This window comes from Hemicordylus capensis, chromosome 3 (assembly GCF_027244095.1).
Source record: "Hemicordylus capensis ecotype Gifberg chromosome 3, rHemCap1.1.pri, whole genome shotgun sequence".
NCBI lineage: Eukaryota > Metazoa > Chordata > Lepidosauria > Squamata > Cordylidae > Hemicordylus > Hemicordylus capensis.
In genome coordinates this window covers 293,557,377-293,579,045 of record NC_069659.1, presented here as the reverse complement: position 1 = coordinate 293,579,045, position 21,669 = coordinate 293,557,377, and the positions used below count along the sequence as shown (strand labels likewise).

General features: G+C 45.0%; 1 protein-coding gene across 5 annotated transcripts in view; it reads right to left on the bottom strand.

The window, feature by feature from the left end:
* Positions 1–2,496: 2,496 nt before the first annotated feature.
* SENP2 (SUMO specific peptidase 2) overlaps positions 2,497–21,669 on the bottom strand; it is a 48,860-nt gene continuing 29,687 nt past the window's right edge. For 4 of the 5 annotated variants that reach the window (XM_053311964.1, XM_053311968.1, XM_053311965.1 and 1 more), the window contains 8 exons: positions 17,028–17,088; positions 15,304–15,468; positions 14,672–14,803; positions 6,621–6,824; positions 6,441–6,520; positions 4,370–4,454; positions 3,777–3,872; positions 2,497–3,453 (listed from right to left, as the gene is read on the bottom strand). In XM_053311964.1, coding sequence (XP_053167939.1) covers positions 3,391–3,453; positions 3,777–3,872; positions 4,370–4,454; positions 6,441–6,520; positions 6,621–6,824; positions 14,672–14,803; positions 15,304–15,468; positions 17,028–17,088 — 886 coding nt within the window. In that variant the 3' untranslated portion in view covers positions 2,497–3,390. Of the gene's footprint in view, positions 3,454–3,776; positions 3,873–4,369; positions 4,455–6,440; positions 6,521–6,620; positions 6,825–14,671; positions 14,804–15,303; positions 15,469–17,027; positions 17,089–21,669 lie in introns of those variants that run through there. The other variant, XM_053311967.1, reaches the window with a different exon arrangement.

Below are 21,669 nucleotides of genomic sequence, written 5' to 3'. Positions count from 1 at the left end.
CACTGGAGCAGAACTCCTGAGTTTGGTAGGTTACACACCGTGAGAGTTTTCTGTGTTAACAGATGGCTGTTTTACTGGTTTCTGTGAACATACCATTGTACCATCAGACTGCAATGCCAGTTTTCTCTACTTCAAACAGTGTTCTGTGAAAAAAAAACAAATATATCCAGCTAACAAGAGCCTGACCACAGTAGTTTTATTTAACATCAAGTGAGACGTGTGAAAGTGGGTGGCGTGCAAGTTCTCCTCTAGTCTTCTTCCTTCCCATTTAGCTGGAGAATCATGTGCAGTCTTGTGAGGTCAATGGACAGAACAGAAACAAAAAGGTTACACTTCCTACAAGTGTCTAGATCTTTCCAAACTCACTTGCATTATAGTGGCATTTTAAACATCAGTTGGGGCAATTGCCCCCAACAATAAGAGAAAGTCCAGCCCAGTTTTTGACTCTGTATTCCACATAGACATCCTTTAACAAAGCAGCTATGAACCAAAAACTGGGAAGTAGCACTGAATCAAGAAGATCTAGTATCCAAACATATGCACAGTCTTCTGTTGTCATACTTCGGGGGGGTGGGGGTGGCAGGGATTGTAGGCATCTCTCGAAGGCGTTAACAGTCTAAAATAAACATTTTACAGACAGCCTAACCTCTTACTGGATTAACAGACTTGTAGCATACTAGCTACATGTTTATATGCAAACTAACTGTAGACCATGCTGCTATAGACAGGACTTGAATTCTACAATGCCAGCTTTCAAGGTGAGCTTAACTTTGCACATTCAAATAGCTGCTCTCGACTAGCAGCTTCTTGCAGGGGTAGAAGCTCCAATAATAAAGTTGCCCTATTGAAGTGAATGAAAAAACCCATTGATGAAATTTGCACACACACAATGGCCAATGGGTAGTGTCTTCAGGCAGTGGTTCTTAGACAAGTAGTACTTTACATGTTTAATTCACAGTATTAAATGCTTATATTTTTAAAGAACTGGTGTGATGGCTAACAGCCTCAGGCATGAACTCACTAAGTGGCTTTAGGGGGCCAAAAGATAAAAACTGATCTAGCTACAATATGGAGACAATACTGACCTACCTTACAGGGGTGTTGTAAGGATTACTGAGAATGTATGTAAAGCACATTGAGCACTTTAAAGTGCTATATAAATACTAAGTATTTTTAAGTGCGAGTTGAGGTTGTGAAATTTGATTAGCATATCAAAATCCAGCAAGAACACACACAGCTCATCTTATACCTTGTGTTTACATATCTTCTCTACAATGTCCTTGAACACAAGCCACTACTAATTCCACTTTAGCCACATTCCAGGAGAAGGAACAGAAGAACAACCAGTAAAGCAGCAACCTTGCCTGATGCTGCTGCTTTACCTTCTGTGTGTTACCAAATTATCTGTTTCAAAATATACTCCAATTTAGGCTAAGTCTCTGGTTCTGAGAAGCTAGATCTGTAGCATGAAACACAATCAACCTGCATTTCCCACTACATTCTACACCCATCACAGAAGGATTTATACTGTCTTATATCATATGCAACTTCACATATACACTGGGAAGCCATGAACAAATGTAGCTTCCTAACATAATAATCTTACACAAGTGTATGATGTTTCAGTACTGTCCAACTACAGTGGTTAGTATAGGTGGCAATTGCAGTGCCCTGCATGACCACAGCAATTACTGCACTGCTATTTGCAGAGTATTGAATATGGTTGGGCTCTGAGGACTGCTCAAATCACCAGAACAAATGTTGTCAATTTGTGTGCGTCACAGGTCTTTTTATCATTATAAGGCCCGCACTTGTGGTTTTCTGTAGAACAGAAATACATAGTTTTCTCCTCATTGTTTCTAGTTCCAGTTTGTTTTCCCAGGCATGAGTAGCCTCACTCCTCTAGGTCTCAGTGCACCTCATTGTTTCTACAAGGCCTACCTGATATAAAACAACTCTATAAATCTGTTCTAGAAGAGGAGCAAGTTTTTCATCTACTTTTTAAAAATCTGCATCAATCAGCAAAAAGCTTAAGGGTGTTATGTTTATAAATGCAGTAAAAAGATAACATTGAGTGCTGCGGGAGGGGAGAAAAGGCTTCCCCCTAAAGCAAGTCCAGGTATAAACCAACATCCCACAGTTGCCTCACCTCTCAGAATATCAGCACTGGTAGTAGCTCCACTACCCATCCCAAGTTAATCCCACTTTGTTAAGACCACTCCTTAAAAATTTTTAGTTTCTCTTTCTGTACTGATCAACAAGTCAGTAAGGAGCATTAGTACCAGTCAGATAATGGTTTACATACACAAAACAAAAACCACCCCTAGGTTCTGTAGACAGACCATGATCCACTAATACTCTGCCTGCAAAACTCAGGAGTACACTTCTTTCTCCTTACCAGAACACAATCTTTGCTTTGTTCCAAAAGCCATGCAGTTACTGAAGCTGCTTTCCTTCACCCATCTTATTTGATAATTATTTGCAAAAATATTTGAATTTTACACTTTCACTGATATTTTATTCTTTTCTAAATTCTTGCACCATATCAAACTTTCCAAACTGAGCTACAGTGCAATTCACATAAATTGAAACCATATTTACTAGATAAATATATATTTCTATTTTTAGTTCATTAAAGAATTATAAACATAGTCCCACTTAAATACAGGAATTTAAATAAATAGTCGCATACAATATATAATCATTTAAATAAAGACTAATCTCCCATTCTAGGACTTCTACTATGGATTTGTTACAAATCAAGTGTCCATCTTTTCAAAAGCACGACAAATCCCGTTTTAGAAAAGTCTTCCAGTAACAGAAAACTGCCTGCTTGGAGGACGGGAAACATGGCAGAGCCTGAAGCACTCCCTTCTCCAGCCTTATGCAACAATTCCCTCTTCCAGTTAGGTTGCTCTAACCATAGTTTGCCCAGTTCAGATGCCACAGCAAAATAATAGTTGGGAGCAGCCAAGAATGGAGGAGAGAGAATTGGCATGTGGCATGTTCCCAAATGGAGCTAATGTCTTGAAGCCAGAGATAGCGTATAGTCCTTGTAAAGGCAGCTGTATATACTTTCAATCTCCATTGAGATTGTTCATCCAATACTAAATGTCATGCCAATGTTCTTAATCACTGAGACTCTTAATCTGATACCATGGATTTATTCTGCTGAATAACTCATGCTTTATCCCTTTGGAGAGAACTTCAGCTCAGGAGCAGCACCAGCTACGCCTTCTGAACCCTTCTCATCTCTGAAATGGAGATCATAAGAGGGCACATTCAGTCTGCCTTCAGGAGATACAAGAACGAGATAGCAGCAGCTCTGAGTTCGCTTCTGTCATCCAATGAAGATACTGTACACAATACAACCATGTCAGAGGTTTGTTGTCAAAGCAGCTGTTGATGAAGGATCTCCCAAACCATCCTCTTGCGGAAGTAAGGCATGTGATGCTGTAAAGAGAAAAATGCTTTGAAACATTCTATGCTTTTGTTTAGGCAAACTTCCCCTTTGTGCAAGTATTAATGCTCAAAGTCCTGCCACTTTGCTGGTATTGTTCTCTCTTCCTCTCATACCCGCAGATATTATTTCTTTGTAGTCATCTATTTGGCAGCTATCTATCATGGATAGGGGTCTTCAAAATGCTTCCTAACAAAAGAATACAAGTCCTAGATGCACTCTGATAGAAGTTATAACAGTCACAGAGAAAGTCCACCACAACACCAGCCATGATAAAAAAGGAAGGGACTGCCCTTAAATGTTCCAGGTAACTCACCTGTGTAAATGTAATGGGTTTATCCCTGGAGATATAGTCAGCATATCTACAAGCAAACATTCCGCAGTCACTGCCATTCAATTGTTGTGGAATTTCCTGAAGGGGAGAAGGAAACAAAGATTGTTGGTTTATTTAGGGGGAAAAACATGAAATCACTAAACCAAGCAGGATCTAATATACTCATCTCAGAGTTTATCACCAACCCAAACAATTCAGAAGGGCTTGGAACATTTGCCATTCTTCTACTAGATTTAGCATTTTTGCTTTACAGAAACTTTGCACTACAATACTTCACTCAAGGTAAGGAAAATTTCAGGATGCGGACAATCTAAGAAATCTACAACATTTCAGGTTTTTGAGACTTTCTGCCATATACCAATACAAGATACATTTTCATTTTCCTTTAAATAAAAAACAAGTTTATGCTGAAAAGACTCCAACGCTACGCTGATTTGTGTGCCAATTTCAGTGGCACTACAGAAAGCCTTCAACAAATCTAACACATATGCTTCAAAGGTTTACACTTTATAAACCATGTGCATCTAAGTACATGGGAACAAAACTGAAAAAATCCAGAAGCTGGTCATACACACATGTGGTTTCACACTGTAAAGTGTCCATGATGAAGCATCAATGTCCAGGTTTTTCTTGGCTTTGCTTTCCTCCTGTAGATACTGCCTGTACAATAAAACCATAAAATATATCAAGCTGATTTTTTTCAATCCTAGAGCACCCTTTTTTCATGCTTTGTAGAATTAGTGAAACAGTGCATGACAAACATCTTTTCAAGACCAAACAGATGGAGAAAATACAATACAGTTTACATCACTGTAGTGATATTTTTCAAAATACAACATCATTACAATGTACACACCTCAAAAGAGGTAATGAGGGGTCTACTTCATACAACCAAGCTATTCCAATACAGCAATGCTGGTGTCAGGTTGTGGGGAACTCTGGGCCCAGAAGGCCCTCCACCCTCAGATCTCCCCCAACTTATCAGCAAATGGTATGGAGGGGGCCCAGCAGTGGCAGGCAGCACTCTCCCCACCCTTTCCCTTTAACAAAGGGAGGGGGGGAGTTGTGGCAGCAGCTCTCCCTCCTCCACCCACTCTCCAAAGGTGCAAAGGAGCTGTCACCACCACTACCCTCCCACATTCGCCAAGGGGAAAGAGCCACCACCAGTTCTCTCAGAGATGGCTGCTCCCCCTCAAGAAATGAGCTCTCCTCCCAGACACCCCTACATCACTCACAGGGGGCACCAGAAGGAAGTCAACTTCATTGGGGGTGGGGGGAGGAGATCAGGAAGTAGCAGTGGTGCCATTAGTCTTTGATTTCACCACTGCCTCTGCCGCCCCCCCCCCCCGCTCCAGGTGGCCCTAGAGTTTCAGGGGTCAGCCACTGGCCCTTGGCTGGTGTCAGATTTGACCACTCCAATGTCATTACTGCAAGAAACTTTAAATACAAGCTCTGCAAAAAAATTAGAATGCACCTGTAGAAAAGATCAATTTTATATAATAATTATTGATTTAAAATTGAAATGTTAAAGTTGTCCAAGAAGTTTTTAAAAAATAGTGACCAGTTTCAGATAACTTTTCTATTAGTCTGTACAGATATCAACTATGTGGCAACAGTTAAGAATCAATTTCTCCCACCAGGGATTTAGTAACTCACTCTTTGGGTTACCCTTTTGATCCACCAGCAGAATTCTGCAGACATCAACCCCGTCTACAGACTGTGATCAGCTGGGCTGCATAGGAGATGTACTTACTCCCTCAGCTGCCTCTGTGTCTCTCCCATGTCACTGGTCAGCTCCAGTCACATGCATTTCTGGGCTGCCTCCCTCCTCACTCAGGCTTCTAGCAGTAGCTGGATCTCTGCCTTGGCAAACAGTTGGCCCAAGAGCCAAATGGAGCATGGAAGAGCTGGTGCCATGGTCTACAGGTGAACAGGCACAATCCTGCCTGGTACGGTGAACTCTGCTCTCTCCAGCAGCCCTCCTTGCAACCATTCATGGACTTTAGTGCAAGATGCTGCAGTCTTACAGAGCTCCTGTCCAGACACTGAGGCCGTGTCCTCAGACATGGAGCCTGTTGCAAGTAAGCCTGGTTGTCCTCTGCTGCAATCCACTGCCACCACTGAATCACTTGTGGTACATTTCAATGAGGAAAATCCCCATCTCATTTTAACCGATTGGTTCTTCAACTTCCTTCCCGTCCTAACTAACCTGGGGAGGGTGTGGGAAGCAGGGGGAGGAGGACAAAAAGCTTGATTTGCTAAAAATGGTAATGGAGCTCTGCCAAAGCCTTGGTCCTCAGAGCAGGACAGGACTGGACCAGAACTGGGGCATGGCTACCTCCCACTGCATGATGGAAAATGTGAGTTTGCATGGCCCTGTCTTCCAGAACAAATGGCGGGATACAATCCACTCAAGGAGAGCACTGTAAGAAGTAGACACCCCTCTAAATTATATTAACGAGAAAATTACGAGTTGGAATGTGAAGACAGTTGCTTGTGTTTCATTATTTGATGGTAACCAAAGACAACTCTTCAGCTTTAGCAAGAAGCTTTATATAGAAATCAGAATAACTCTACTAGCAGATATGGTGGGCAGAGACAGAATACCATTCTCATATAAAGAGCTGTCAGTAATTGCCTACTTACAGCAATCTCTTACAGATCATATAGCCATTTTGTCCCATTGAGTCAAAATATTTGATGGTCTTTCTTCGCACATCTACCACCTGTTAAAGAAAGATGTTAATGGAACACTCAGCCTACTAGAATCTTACACCCTTTCCCCCTTCTAAAAGAAAATCATGAAAAAGGTAAAAATGGACTCACCACCAATCCCCAATGTACCCTGACATGAATGGGCACCAAGACTATATCATACTGGAACAAGTCCACTTCCTTGGTCCACCTTCTGACTGCATTATAGCCTTCAGAATTTAGCTTTGGATAGAAGAAAGTACTGAATGCATACAAAACTGGCAGTTCTGAGCGTTTATTTCTCTCCACCAGAAGATTCATATAGAAGTTAATTACCTAAACACAAAAATGAAAAGAGGAAACGAATGTAGATTAGACACCTAGGTAAGTGGGAGGGAGATGTCACAACTTTAAGAGACTTAGGCTGCAATCTTAAAAATGGCTACCAAAGTGCAAGTCCTATTGAACGTTTTGTGGCTTAGTTCTGAGTAAGCATAGGATTGTTAGATTCTAGAATTTACAGTGAGTCCCTAAAGAGCTGCTATGACCTTTGCCTCTACTTGAAGCCAACTAAACCCAACTGTTTCTTCAGAGATATAATACAAACTCATTGACAAAGTAGCTGCTATATCCAGTTAGCAAGAAACTTCTAAAATGAAGGGGTGGAATGAGGGTGGTGTTATTAAACGCACACAAAAACAGGTTGTTATTATTATTACAAATACTTATATACCGCTTTTCAACAAAAGTTCCCAAAGCAGTTTGGGGGGGGGGGAGGGAGAGAAGGCTCTCTGTCCCCAAAGGGTCCACAATCTCGCTCACCTTTAACTATTGATCTGGATCGTGATCCGTTGCACTCATAAGAGTGGGTTCTGCACCTGCGTAGGACCATTTGGGCAGAACTGACCAGCTCCTTGAAGCACTTAGCCCCGCCCCTTGCATGTTGTGCGTTTTCTCAGTTTGGGCGGGCTAGCGTTTTCTCCTCAGTACCTGGAGGACCGACATTGGAATTCAAATGTTATATGGAATTAGTGTACATTTCCACAAGGTAGGTAGTGTCTTTTTCACTCTGCAAATATACATATTGTCACTTTGCATAATGCAGCGGGGCTGGTGGGAGGGTCTAATGACTGCAACAGATCACTTCCAGATCAATAGTTACAGATAAGCAAGCTGTTTATCTGGATCATAACCCGTTGAACTCATAAGAGTGGGTGACTAATGAGCTGTCAGTCTGGAGACAGGTGTAGTAAGCCAAGGTAAGACCCTTTTCAGCACACCTCTCCTGAAATTGGCCTGAGCCGCAGAGTGAAGGTCCAAAGTGTAATGCTTGACAAAGGTATGCACAGAGGACCAGGTTGCTACAGTACAGATGTCTCTGAGCTTTATTCCTGCCATATGGGCTGCAGAAGTAGCATAAACCCTAGTAGAATGGGCCTGAATGGTTTTAGGAGGGTCCACTTTTTGGTGCTTGTAAGCCAGAAAAATCAACTCCACGATTCAGTGGGAGAGACTCTGTATTAATATTTGGTAATATTTCATGTTACCCTTGTAACTTACAAAAAGCTGTGTTGTCTTTCTATAGGGCTTGGTCAGTTTCAAGTAGAAGAGGAGAGCAGGTCTCACATCCAGGGAATGCAATGAGTGCTCGAGAAGCATTGTGGGATTCCAGAAGAAGTTATTTAAGACAATATCACTATTAATATGGAAGTCAGTGACCATTTTAGGCCTGAATTCAGGGTCCAAGCAAAGCACCACTTTTCCTCATGAAATTTTGCAGATCAGTTTTCTGAGAAATCAGCATATCAGTTTTCGTAAGCTTGAACATAGAATATTTTGGTATTTTTCCAATAACAAAAGAAAGCATTTTCCCTGGGAATTCCATCCCAAGCCCTGGGAGGTTCAAGCTCTGTAATAAACCGGCCAGAGACGTAGGTTTTGGGCAGTATAAAAATATGTTAAATAAATAAAGAGGAGTGGTAATGGCAGCCATTTTTGAACCTACCAAAAATACAGAAGTTTTAGGAGGAGCCTAGTCATGCAGCTCAGCAGGGATGATTCAGCATTTCTTTCCCTCACGTGAGCTTGCTCTGAGACAAAGGCTACAGTTACTAATTTAGGAGGTACCGTAGCCATGGGCTCAAATTGAGGCTCCATCATGGCTGATAGGACAAGGGATAGTCTCCATTGATCAGTGGGCCGCTGGATAGCTGGGTAAAGATTGTTTAACCCCTTAAGGAATCTCTTACAGTACGGATGAGAGACGATGGTTTTCCCGGATGGTGAGCAGAAATGACGGCCAAGTGAACTTAGATGGAAACATTGGCCAGGTTACAGTGCTTCGGAGATGTGAAGTAAAGCAAGACCTCCTGGGAGGTAGCAGAACAAGGCAGGAAACTGTTCCTGAGCATAAAGTCCTAACTGCTTCCACTTGATGTTGTAGTTGACATGAGTAGATTTCTTTATGTCATTGAGGAGGATGTCATTCAGGAGCCTATCGTCCACGCGGTCAAGTTCAGAGTCTTTAGGTCAGGATGGTGGAACCTTCTGTTTTCTTGCAGGAGAAGATCCTCGCATTGAGGCAGACAGCTGTGGCAACCTTTTGACAGTCTGAGTGCTTGTTGAAATCATGGCTGCCTGGGCCACCACGTAGCAATCGAAATGCAGTTTGCAGATTCCTGAAGGAATTTTGCTAGAACTCTGTTCAACAGAGGGTAAGGTGGGAAAATGTATAGAAACCTTCAACCCCATTTGAATTGCAAAGCATCCCCTTTGGAGCCACAGCCGATGCCAGCCTTCGAGCAGTATAGAGGGCACTTTGTAAGTGTTGCACACTGATCTCAGGTGTACCCTAGGCCTGGAATGATGGATGGAGGTATTGAACGTTGACCTCCCATTTGTGTTGCTGCAGATAAAGTGAGGACCTGCTCAGATGGACCGCCAAGGTGTTGTCCACTCCTTTGATGTGGATTGCGACCAGGCCTATTTGTTGTGTTATGGCCCAATTCCAAATTTGCAGACTGAGCATGCAAAGGGAGAGAAAGAGAGACTGTCCCTCCCTGACAGTTTAAGTAATTGATCGCCGTAGTATTGTCAAGGCTGATATGGATGAGCTTACCTATCGGGGATGGCTGGAAGGATCTGAGAGCCTGAAACACCGCCAGGAGCTCTAAGAAGCTGATGTGCATCTGGCGTTGTATTGGTGACCATCTTGAGCTTGAAGATCCTTGCAATGGGCTCTCCAGCCCTGTAAGGATGCATCCGATGCCAGCCAGGCAGAAGGTTGGGGTACCCAAAAGGGGACTCCGGACAGCAGGTTGACCCGTTTTGTCCACCATTGAAAGGACACAAGGATTGGCAGTGGAATTGTTAAGAGCATCTGTGGTTTGTCCACATTCAGAGGAAATACAGAAAGAAACCAAAGTTGAAGATGCCGGAGACGTAGCTTGGTAAAGTGCACAATGAAGTTGTACAACACCATCAGGCCCAGTAGTTTCTGAACTTAGTGGGCTTTTTGTCTGGGTTGCATCATGAAGGAAGTTACTACTGCCTTGATGCAGAGGAAACATTCCTCGGGTGGAAATGCACACTGCACCTGTGCATCGAGGACTGCTCCTATGTAGTCTATGTGCTTGACAGACTCTAGTCTGGACTTTGACCAGCTGACCTGAATGCCCAGATCCTCGAGTAAATTCAGGACTGTCGAGACTTGCAAAGCTAAATTTGTTTTTTGTCTTCCTGCCAGGAGCCAGTCATTGAGGTACAGAAAAATTGTTAGGCCCTGTGGTGAGCCATGATGATGGCCATACATTTTGTAAATACAAAGGGTGCCATCGCCAGTCCAAAAGGCAGGACATTGTACTGGTAGACGTGATGACCCATTGTAAGCCTTAGAAAATATCTGTGGTTGAGTTGGATTCCGATGTGGAAGTACGCGTCTCGGAGATCCAATGCTGCGAACCATTCCTCCCTGTGAAGGCGAGGGAGGATGCTCTGCAATGTCACCATGCAAAACCTGCACATGTCCACATGATGGTTCAACCACCATAGGTCCTTGATTGGTCTTAGCCCCCCATCTCTTAAGAACATAAGAACAGCCCTGCTGGATAAGGCCCAAGGCCCATCTAGTCCAGCATCCTGTTTCACACAGTGGCCCATCAGATGCCGCTGGAAGCCACAGGCAGGAGTCTTGTTTGGGGAAGTAGCGGGAGTAAAACCCTCACCACTGATCTGTCCCCCAAACAGGTGATATTGCCTTGTCCAAAAGAGTCTGAACTTCCTCCATCAGCAATGGGGATGCAGGCGTGTACTTGATCAAATTGAATGCTGGTAGGGTCTTGAACTCTATGGTACAGCCCATTTGGACTATGCGAAGGACCTAACGGTCTGATGTTATGTTGCACCATGCGAAGGCATGACTTGCCAGCCTGATGTGGATGGTGGCTAAGATGGTAGGTTGAAGAGAAGTTGATGGTGGTGAGGTGAATCAGTGGACTGATTCCTGGGTGAGGTGAATCAGTGGACTGACTGACCTGATCAAAAGGTGCCATTTGTTAGAATCAGCAAGTTTAGGACATTGGCCTTGCGAGGCTCTAGACTTTTGGTTAAAAGGCTTCCTTTCAAAACGTTGGTAAGGCTTGCAGAAGTCTCTCTTGTCCATCTGCTTATAAGAGTACTGCCGTCGGCCATATTGGTGGTACTTAGAAGTATATGATTGGGCAGGTGCCAAAAATGGTTTTGCTGTGGATTTTGATTTCTTGATGGATTCCATAGTGGAGTCAGTCATTTCACAGAAAAGACCCTTCCCACTGAAGGGCAGATTTTCCACTCTGTCTCTCATGCTGGGCTGTAGCACAGTGGAGCATAGCCAGGTGTGCCTCCTCAATGCAATAGCACCAGCTAGGGTCCGAGACTTGGTCTCTGCCAAGTGTTTGGCACTGGATAACTGTTGAGTGAGGACTTTGGAATGGATATCATTAACTTTTGCTAGGAACTCTTCCAGCAAGAGGTAGGCTTGCTCTTGGAAGAGATCATCCCAGAGAGAATGGGTATAATTAGTGGAGTAAATTTTACATCCTAAGACATCCAACTTGTGCCTCTCTTTGTCCCCTGGAGTAGTGTGTCATCTCCCAGATTTGGAGGAGGATGCACAATCCACTATCACTAAACTGGGGGAGGATCATCTTCCTCTTCTTGAATTCAATGTAAATTGTCCAGGTGCTTGGAGGTCAGAGCAGAAGTTTGTACGGTTTTGCCAAGCCAATTTAGCCGCCTTGGATATAACTGGCAGCATGGGAAGATGAACAGGCTGGGTTGAAGCCGTGGAACTGAAGAATTTGTAGATGGGACCTTCCAAGTCTTGAGTCTGCTTTTTCCGTTCTAATCAGAGTGTCGAAGCCATTTCAAAGATTTTTCGATGGTATGAATGCTTCTCTTTATTTGAAGAAGTGTTATCGGAGGGAACCACTTTGAGAGGCGGTTCATCAGGATGTTTGGATGAACTTGAGGTAGAAGATGTAGACGAATCAGAGTAAGTCTTCTGTGAGTATCACGGTACGAGGTCCAGAAGGCACAGGGACCTTCTTCTTAGACACTGTCTGAGTGGTGGAGGAAGTTGTGTCAAGGACTACAGTTTGAGTAGATTTGCTCTTTTGAGGTAGAGGTCGAGGCACCTCCATGGTCTGAGTGGAGATGCAAGAGAGTAAAATAGGATGTTCTGGTACCCTGACAGCCTCTAAAATTGGAGGGGTAACCTGTGTTGATGTCAAAGTCACAGAGGGAGCTGGTGGCAGCAATGGGGTGACCTGAGACTATGTTAAGACTAACATCACGGTCAGAGCAGGCAGGTCCAGAGGAGGAGTGACTTGGATAGCCATAGGAATCAATGATGTCGACAGTTGACGCTGAGCTTTCCAAAGCTTCTAGTCTTGGTAATCTGATGCAAGTCCAGGGGAATGTTGGTGCACTTGCGCTGCATCTCCGCAACCCCCCTCATGAATCAAACCTTGTGTGGCAACATAATCTCTGACAGCCCTCCAGTCATGTGGACTAGAAGGCTGTGGTGTCGAAAGCCAGCTTGCCACAGAATGGAAGGGCTGAAAGGCTAAAGAAGTCGAAGTGCTTGGCATCTTCGGTACAGAGAAGGTCATGCCGTCCTCCTTGGTGTTGAGACCATGGCTCAAAAAGCTGTAAAAAGTCAAGCTCAAAGGTGTACTGTCACTAGAGTCTAGCAAGTTTAGAAGATGCTGGGCACTGCTCGGTCCCAAACTGGTTTCCATGTCGTCGTCTTAGACGTCGATACTAAAGGAAACTGGTGAAGGATGCAAAGCTTGCAGCGCTGGGTGAGCTGCCAGAGAAGGCGATGGTAGCGGTGTCATAGCTGGCGAGAGAAAACGCTCAACACCATGTCAATAAAGCCATGGTTGGTACCATCCTCTATGTCAAGGTGGATATTGAGGCTCGATGTTGAAGTGTAGGCGATGGAAGATTCAGAGCCATGACTTCCGGGGTCGCAGGATGTGAACAAGGCATCGTAGGTGCTGACTGGAGCGTTGTCGGGGAAGGAGTAGCTCAGAATGTAGTGGAAGCCTCTTCGGTGGCAGCCCATGTACTCTTCTCCCGATGTTTTTTGTGCACTGGCACTTCTTTGGTATCAGAGCCCCGATACTGGGACTTATGCCTTTTACGATGAGAAGAATCAGAAGGTGGATTTGGTGTTTTAATGTGGATGCCGTGAAAGCTTGGATCAAGGAGTTAAGACTGCTTGGCAGCAGTCCCCAACTTTGGCTTCAGTATCTTGCCGGATCTCGACTTCGACACCATACCTGATGTCAAGGGCACGGGAGTGTCAATCGGAGATCTAGGCATCAGAGTGCTGGGCAGAGCGCTTCACCGTAAAGGGCAGCTCTTAGCCATATTGGTCTATTTTTTCTTGTTTGATGAGAGAAAGTTAAACAAATTTTACAGGTGGAGGTGTTGTGTTCTTCCCCCAAACAAAGTAAGCAGAAATCATAGACGTCCGCTGATGGGAGTTTAGAGTTGCAGTGAACACAGCACTTGAAAGTATTTTTCTTTTCCATAATGGGATAGAGAAATAAAGGGGAAATATACGAGAGAGAGAGAGAGAGAGAGAGAGAGAGAGAGAGAGAGAGAGAGAGAGAGAGAGAGAGAGAGTGTGTGTGTGTAGTAAAGTCAGTTCCAAGTCATAACTGAATAAACCAACCGTCCATTTCGACTAAGTTGAGATTATTTAGAATAAGAATAGTCTGGTCCAGTCTGAGTTGTAACACGTGAAAAAACGAAACTATTTCTGTACTTTTAAAAACAGAAAACTGTTCCGGTCCGAGGAGCTCACTGTCCGAGGTGCCAACACAATGGCGGTCAGAAAGGAACTGAGGAGAAAATGCAAGCCCGCCCAAACTGAGAAAACGCACCATGTGCAAGGGACAGGGCTAAGCGCTTCAAGGAGCTAGTCAGTTCTGCTCAAATGGTCCCGTGCAGTCACAGAACCCATTCTTATGAGTGCAAATGATCACAATCCAGATATGTAATTACATATTGCTAGTTGAAGAAGACTTGCAGTGATGCTTGTATCAAAGTAAATCTTTTCCATTTGGCACAGCAAAGAGGGGGAGGGAGCAACATCAGATGAAGAAACAATCTCACTAAACTAATACAACTTAAGTAGTACAGTCATCATCCCTTGGATCTTCTCACTGTGACAGCAACTAATCATTATATTGAAAAAAAGGCTTCACAACCTGCCCAGGTTCTCTGTGTGTTATAGCTTGGGAGTCTCAACCTTTATCTGTAACTACTACCATTTCTTCATATCATGCCCCTGGTCTTACCCACACAGCTAGGTGTAGCTTTTGCTGTTATTTCTCAACTCCAGAATGGAATTCTTGTTCACAAGATTGCACCATAACAGCTGAGGCCTGGCCTCAGCTACTGCAAGCAGACTAGTAACAAGGCAACAATCCATAACTTCTAGCTGCAAGTTCTTAGAAAAGACTATAATAAAGGAAGGGGCATGTTTTAGGAATACAGAGGTCTCTACCCAATCATATCAGAGTCCAAACGTTTTGTGCCCAAATGTAATCCCCACTTATAGGACCTGACAGCTATTTCCATAACCAAAATACTCAAAAGTCTTCAGCCAGTGTCGAGAACCTCTATTTTACCACATCATTGAGCCACTGCTGGTTTCTTAGTGTCCGAATGTCTCCACGTGTGATCTTCAGCTTGAAGGCACTACTCAAAAGCTCGTCCTCCTGGCCGCAGCTCAGCGCACTTGCTATCTCTCTCTCCATATCCTGAAATGAGCAAGTTTTTTAAAGTTTCAAAAGCAGGAACTAAAACTTCTCCATGGAAGGGGGGGGGAATGGGGAGGAAGAAAAATCACAGCGTCTCTATATTGTTCAAAACCTTACGTTTATAACCATGCTGCATACTGAATGTAGGAGTTTCTGCGACAATTCAAGAACTAAAAAGCTTATTTTGAAATGTAAATGGTTAGCCATTATACAGTACTGTACCAAGACAGAAGAGACAGATACTTTTTTTACACCAGCTAGTCCCTCAAATTTGCATCCCACCCCCAAGCAACCTTATTATTGTTGTTGTTGTTTACACAGTCAAAGAGGTGTTATTGACTGGTTTGTTTTATTCAGACATCGAGTCCTTCCCAAGGACCTGGGATGGCTGAATTTTATTATCAATGTCGTTGCTGTTATTATAGATATCGTCGCAGAATATAGGCTGTTCCCAGTAAAGTTGTTTTTTCTAATTCGATTTCTTATCAGAAAAGCTGTACCTTTGTAAGGGCAGGAAGGCACTCTGTGGTCTTCTCCAAGCTCCAACAGTTCTGGTTTTCTGTTTTAATTAGAGAGTGCCTTCTGCATGAAGATACTTCAGGACTCAGACTTAACTTGAGTGACACTTCCTCTGACAGGTCGTTTGTCAAAGGCTGCTTAGCCCTCTGTTACAAAAAAAAAACAAAAACAAAAAACTTTGTAAAAAGCATCTTGAAGGCTAGAGTTCAGTCTGTGACCAACTTTTTCAGACAGAAGCATTCAAATGGAGTTAAAATCCTAATGCCACCCAATTTTATTTTGGAAGCAAGCAAGGTGTCCACTTCCAATTAGAAGAGCTATAAAAATGATTTGGGCCAGTCATCCATTCTATAGGAGACAGCACAGCACAAACCCAATGACTGAGATCACTGGCATGCTTATGAGGCAGGTGAAAGACCCTCTTGGAAGAGCAGTACGGACAAGATACCTATATAGTTTGGTGTTAGCTGCCACTCCCAAATAGGCATGTGCACAGGTTTGGTGCCAAACCAGTTTGGTGTTCCGAGGCACCACTGGGGTGGCGCCACTGAATGGTGAGCACTACCTTTAAAAGTAACTGCTCTGCTGCTCCATGCAGCTTCCTGCTGCAGCAGTGCACCCCGCAACAGCCTATGCATACATGGCCTCCGTGCATGAGCGGAGGCCATGTGGGTGCCTCCGCCACGCATAAGCTGTTGAGGGGAAGCTCTGCTGCAGCAAGAAGCTTCATGGAGCGGCAGAGAGCAAGTAAGGACCTGTTGTACTCCCCTTTAGAAGGTGCTGCTCCCACCCCCACCGGCAGCACCTTGGAGGGTTGAACCAGGTTGGCCCTCACCTGAACCAGTTCAGTGCCGAACCTCTGCATGAACCTCGGATCGTGGACATGCCTACTCCCTAATGAAACAAGCTGCTGTAAGCAACTGATGAGTACTTTTGTTCCCAACTGCCAGAGAAATGAGAATCCAAAAGACTACACTTTTACATGTATTCCAAAAAAACTAACCCAACTTTCACTGAAAGAGGCTCAACTACAGGTCTGCCATCTGTGGACCTTCGTTTGAAATTTTATCTTTGCAATAAATTTTAATTATGTAAACCACTTCAAGAACTAATGTCGACTAATATCAACTAATGTTGACTGAAGGGTGGGATATGAAGTAAGGCTGTGCTTCAGAATATCCAGAAGCTGAATTATGTGAATAGTATACATCACCCTTTCGGAAACCTAAAGAGGCAGCCACTCATAGCATGCCCAACGCCACACAGTATTGTGCACTTCTAGCTTGGGGTGGGGCTGGGCACTCCTTTACACGAAGCAAAGCCATGTACTGCCCCAGCAATGGCTGGGAAGCACTGGGAGGTATACTCCTTTCAAGTTCCCAAAGAACTCTATGGGGAAAGGACATCACCTTCCGGCAATCTCAACAAACACCTCCCTCTGCACCTTCCCAGCATAGTATGGGGCTGTTCTTTCCCATATTGCACTAGCCTGGGCCCCTGCCACACTGAAAGTCTGCAGTAATGCATAAAGATTGATGCGCTGCAAGCAGCCGCCTCCATGAGGTTCCAAAGGGGTGGCGCACATTATTCAGCTGTGGACATTCCAAAGCACAGCCCTAGTATAAAGTGGTCAAAGGCAAGCATTTTATACAGGGAAGTACAAAAACGTCACTTCAGGAACACTTATTTCTCTGTAACAACTCACCTCTTTTTTCTGTACTACTAGCTTTTCAGCTTCTAAAGATCTTTCTTCTACTGTCATTGAGCTGAGAGAAACAAAGATGGACACAATTTATAGTGGGAAAAGACGCATGCTGCTGAGGCAGAGGTGGAAGCACTTTTTCTCTCTCTCTCCTCCCCCTTCCCAATTAAGAAGGAATCTCACTGGCATTTTATTCTTGCTGTTTCCAGGGCTGCCACTTCACTGTGAACAGTACCGATGTTTGGGGGTAGAAAGGGAACAATGAAGCCAAAGCAATTAATTATACAAGCCAACCAAATAATATGCAGAACAAGATCAATGGGTCATCCATCACAGCAAACACACTCTCTCTCTCTCTCTCTCTCTCTCTCTCTCTCTCTCTCTCTCTCACACACACACACACACACACACACACACACACACACACGCGCGCTTTATGGTGAATGACTACAGAAATATTGCCAGCAAACACAAATATTGCCTTTTAGGAAGGAAGGAAGAAAGACAGTTACATTCCTGTAAGTATGGGAGGAATGCAAATACTAATATTTAAGAGCTCCAGAACAAGGGAAAGGAGCATTGGTTTCACTTACCATGAAGGCTTCTTCTGGTTGTTGTTGCCAAGGGCATCTCATGGGTTATCCACGCCCGCCCCCCCCACTAGCTCTGAGACATGACAGATCTGATTGGAAGAAGAAGAAAGACACGCCCACTCGGGGCTGAGGGGGATAACCAGCGTGGTGTATTGGTTAGAATGCTGGACTAGGACCGGGGAGACCTGAGTTCAAATCCCCATTCAGCCATAAAAACTAGCTGGGTGACTCTGGGCCGGTCACTTCTCTCTCAGCCTAACCTACTTCACAGGGTTGTTGTGAAAGAGAAACTCAAGTATGTAGTACACCGCTCTGGGCTCCTTGGAGGAAGAGCGGGATATAAATGTAAAAAAATAAATAAAATGAAAATAAAATAACCCCGCCCCAGTTCTTTCAGCCGAGCCGTATGACAAGTGAGAATGGAACAAATAGATAACAGAGTAACGGCCTCCAATAAGTAACCAATGTCATTAATAACTAAGCGAGCAAACATTGCTCCCTAACAAGTTTCAGAACCCCCTGAAACACAGAGGAAAAAACCCTTGATCAGGAAGAGGCAAGATGCGCCAAACTGGGTGGGTCGAGAAGTCCCTGGCAACAACAACCAGAAGAAGCCTTCACGGTAAGTGAAACCAATGCTCCTTTCTCGGTTGCTGTCGCCAGGGACATCTCATGGGACATACCACAGCTTGGCCAAAACACAGGCGGGAGCGCCCTTGCCTATTCCTGAGGAAGGACCTGCTGGAGGACCCTTCTGCCAAAAGCCGCCTGGATGGTGGCGTGGGGATCTATTTTGTAATGCCCCCTGAAAGTTGAAGGGGCAGACCAGGTAGCAGCCCTGCAAATGTCCTGCACTGGTGCATTAGAGGAGAAAGCTGCCGTGGTGGCTGCTGCTCTGGTGGAGCCATGAAGTGCGACAGCGGTGTCATGTGCTGGGTGTCGTAAGCCATCACAATGCATGCTTGTATCCACCGGGCAATTGTCGAAGAGGTAACAGCTGATCCCATTGAGCACGGATGGAGGGACATGAACATTGCGTCTGTGTTACGAAAAGATGCAGTCCTGTCAATGTATTTCCTTAGGCACCTACGCACATCCAATTTGTGCCACAGCTTCTCCCTCTCATGGAGTGGATGAGGACAAAAAGATGGTAAGAAAACATCTTGTGACTGATGGAAAACTGATGACACCTTTGGGCGTACAAAGGGATCTGGAATAAGTCGAACTGCCTCTTTTTGGAAAACGCAGGACTTGCCAATAGATAATGCTCTCAACTCTGATATTCGTCTGGCTGAAGTTATAGCCACCAAAAAGGCCAATTTAAAAGACAAACTTTTGATTGGAATAGTGGAAATGGGCTGTGAGATGCTAGCATAGTTCAGAGAACCCCATCCGAGTACCCAAACTGGTTCAGAAATCGCCTCTCAGTTTCCATGTGGTCAGCCTTAACCAGCTCAGGTTGGAGTGTAACATGGGCCCTTGAGATAGGAGATCGAGGCTGACTGGTAGTTCCCACAGTGGTTCCGAAGCCAGGTGTAAAAGCTCCGAGAACCACAGCCTTCTGGGCCAGAACGGCGCTATGAGAATCACCTGCGCCTGCAACAAGCGTACCCTCCTCAGGATTCTGGCCAGCAAGGGTGTTGGAGGATAGGCGTATAACAGGCCTTTTGGCCACGGACTTGACAGAGCGTCCACTGCCACCGCCTCCCTGCAAGGAAATCTGGTTATGTATTTCCTCAGTTGTGTGTTCTTTGGAGTTGCGAATAAGTCGATTACAGGGACACCCATCCAACTTGTGATTTGCTGGAACACTGGAGGATTCAGAGACCATTCTCTGGGATGGAGGTCTTCTCTGCTGAGCCAATCTGCCACCAGATTCAGTTCCCCTTTGAGATGATGTGCTGTTAGAGAGTTGATGTTTATCTCTGCCCAGGAGAGAAGCAGAATTGCCTCCTGATGGAGGGACCTGGATCAAGTGCCCCCCTGACGATTCACATAGGCCTTTGCCGTGACATTGTCCGTTCTTATCAGCACGTGACGGCCCCTCACCATGGACTGAAAGGCTTCCAGGGCCAAGCGGATGGCCCAGAGCTCTCACCAATTTATACTGTGTTGTCATTCCTGTTCATCCCACCGACCTTGTGCAGACAGATGGAGGCAGTGTGCCCCCCAGTCCCTGTCGCTTGCGTCCGTAGTCACTAAATGTTTCGGATGATCCAAGAATTCCCTCCCTTGGAACAGGTTGCCTGGTTTCAACCACCAACGGAGGGATTTCTGAAGCCGAGTAGGAATGGATAGCCACAGCCTTTTCTTTCATGCTATGGCTTGCTGATGGGGAAGCAGAAACCACTGTAGCAGGCGCAGATGTAGTTGCGTCCAAGGAACCACTTCTATCGTTGCCCCCATGAGGCCTAACTCTCTTGCTAGGGACGTCAGGGGTACTGACGGAGGTGTTAGAACAGTTCTTATCTCCTGTGTGATTGTCGTGAATTGATCCCATGGAAGGAAGAGACGGTCCTCAACTGTATTGATCACTACGCCCAGATGATGAAGATGGTGGCTTGGGGTCAGCTGGCTTTTCTGATTATTTATAATGAAGCCGTGACATTCTAATTCTGAGACAGTAAGAGCCAGGTCTCGCTGTGCTTCCTGTAGGGAGTGTGATTGCACGAGCAAATCGTCTAAATATGCAAAAAGATGAACCCCAAGTAGTCGAAGATGTACCACTAGGGGTGCAAGCACCTTGGTAAAAACCTGGGGCGTGACGGACAACCCAAAAGGAAGTGCTGCGTACTGAAAGTGACGTCCTGCATACTTTAAACGAAGCAGTTTTCTGCTCTCTGGATGGATTGGTACATGTAGGTACGTCTACTTCAGGTAGATAAATGTTAAGAAGTCTAGGTGGTGCAAGGCCTCCGAGACCGATCTTAATGTCTCCATATGGAAGCATTCCCGCCTGACCGACTTGTTTAAGAACTTTAAGTCCAGCACCGCCCTTTTGGACCCGTCCTTTATGGGGACGGTGCATAGAATATAATAAACGCCCCCTCACTCCTGAGAAGTCGGAACTGGCTCCACCGCCCCGATCGCTAGAAGATGATGGAAGGCTTGTAGCATCTTGGAATGTTTCTGCCAAGACCGGGATCTTGAGTTGGGGAGGAGCTGGGGGGGAGGGGCATCCAATTCTATTCTGTAGCCGGCTTGTATCACTCTTAGCACCCAAGTGTCTGTCACAGAAGATTCCCAGGCAGAGAGAAATTTTGTTAAGTGGCCTCCTAGCTGAACTGGGTGTGAGTCATTGCTGGGTTTTTGGCTTGGCCTGGGTGGACTGCTGTCTGAAACCACCTGAACCCTTGTAAGAGAATCGGTAGTGACCCCAAGAGTCCCTTTGTTGCCTATTGTCTCTGTTCCGGCCCCTAAAAGGCCGGAAGCCTCGAAAGGTCTGGAATTGCTGAAAAATTTTCTTAAAGGGAGGCCGATCTGATGTACATACTGCTGAGGGCACGGTCTTGCGTGTATTGCTTGACTCAACTAGTACATCTTTTAGGGCTTCCTCCCCAAAAAGTTTTGTGGCGTCATAAGGCACTGCTGTGAGGTTACTCTTGGAAGTGCTGTCCACTGCCCAATTCTTTAAGCACAACTGCTGCCTCCCTAGGACCGATGCTGCAGCCACTCGCGAAGAGTACCTGATAGAGTCCAATGTGGCATCTGCTATAAAAGCCTGTGCTTTTTGAAGCTTGACCAGTTGTTGCCTCAATTTAATGGAGTCTGAAGGTGGATCGTTTAGCAAATTGTCTAACCACAGCAAAGAGGCCCTTGCGGCCATAGACGCTGCTACTGCTGCTCTGGTAGACTGGGCAGAGTTATCATGCGTGCGCTTAAATGCTGACTCTGCTTTTTTGTCAGCTGGATCTTTCAAAGTTACCTCACCGTCCCATGGGACAAGGGAATTTGACACCAATTGCGCGATGGGCACGTCCGTGCAAGGCGTTTTAAGTACATCAGAGGCTTCTTTCTGAAATGAACAAAAGCGGGGTTATATCTAACCCCGA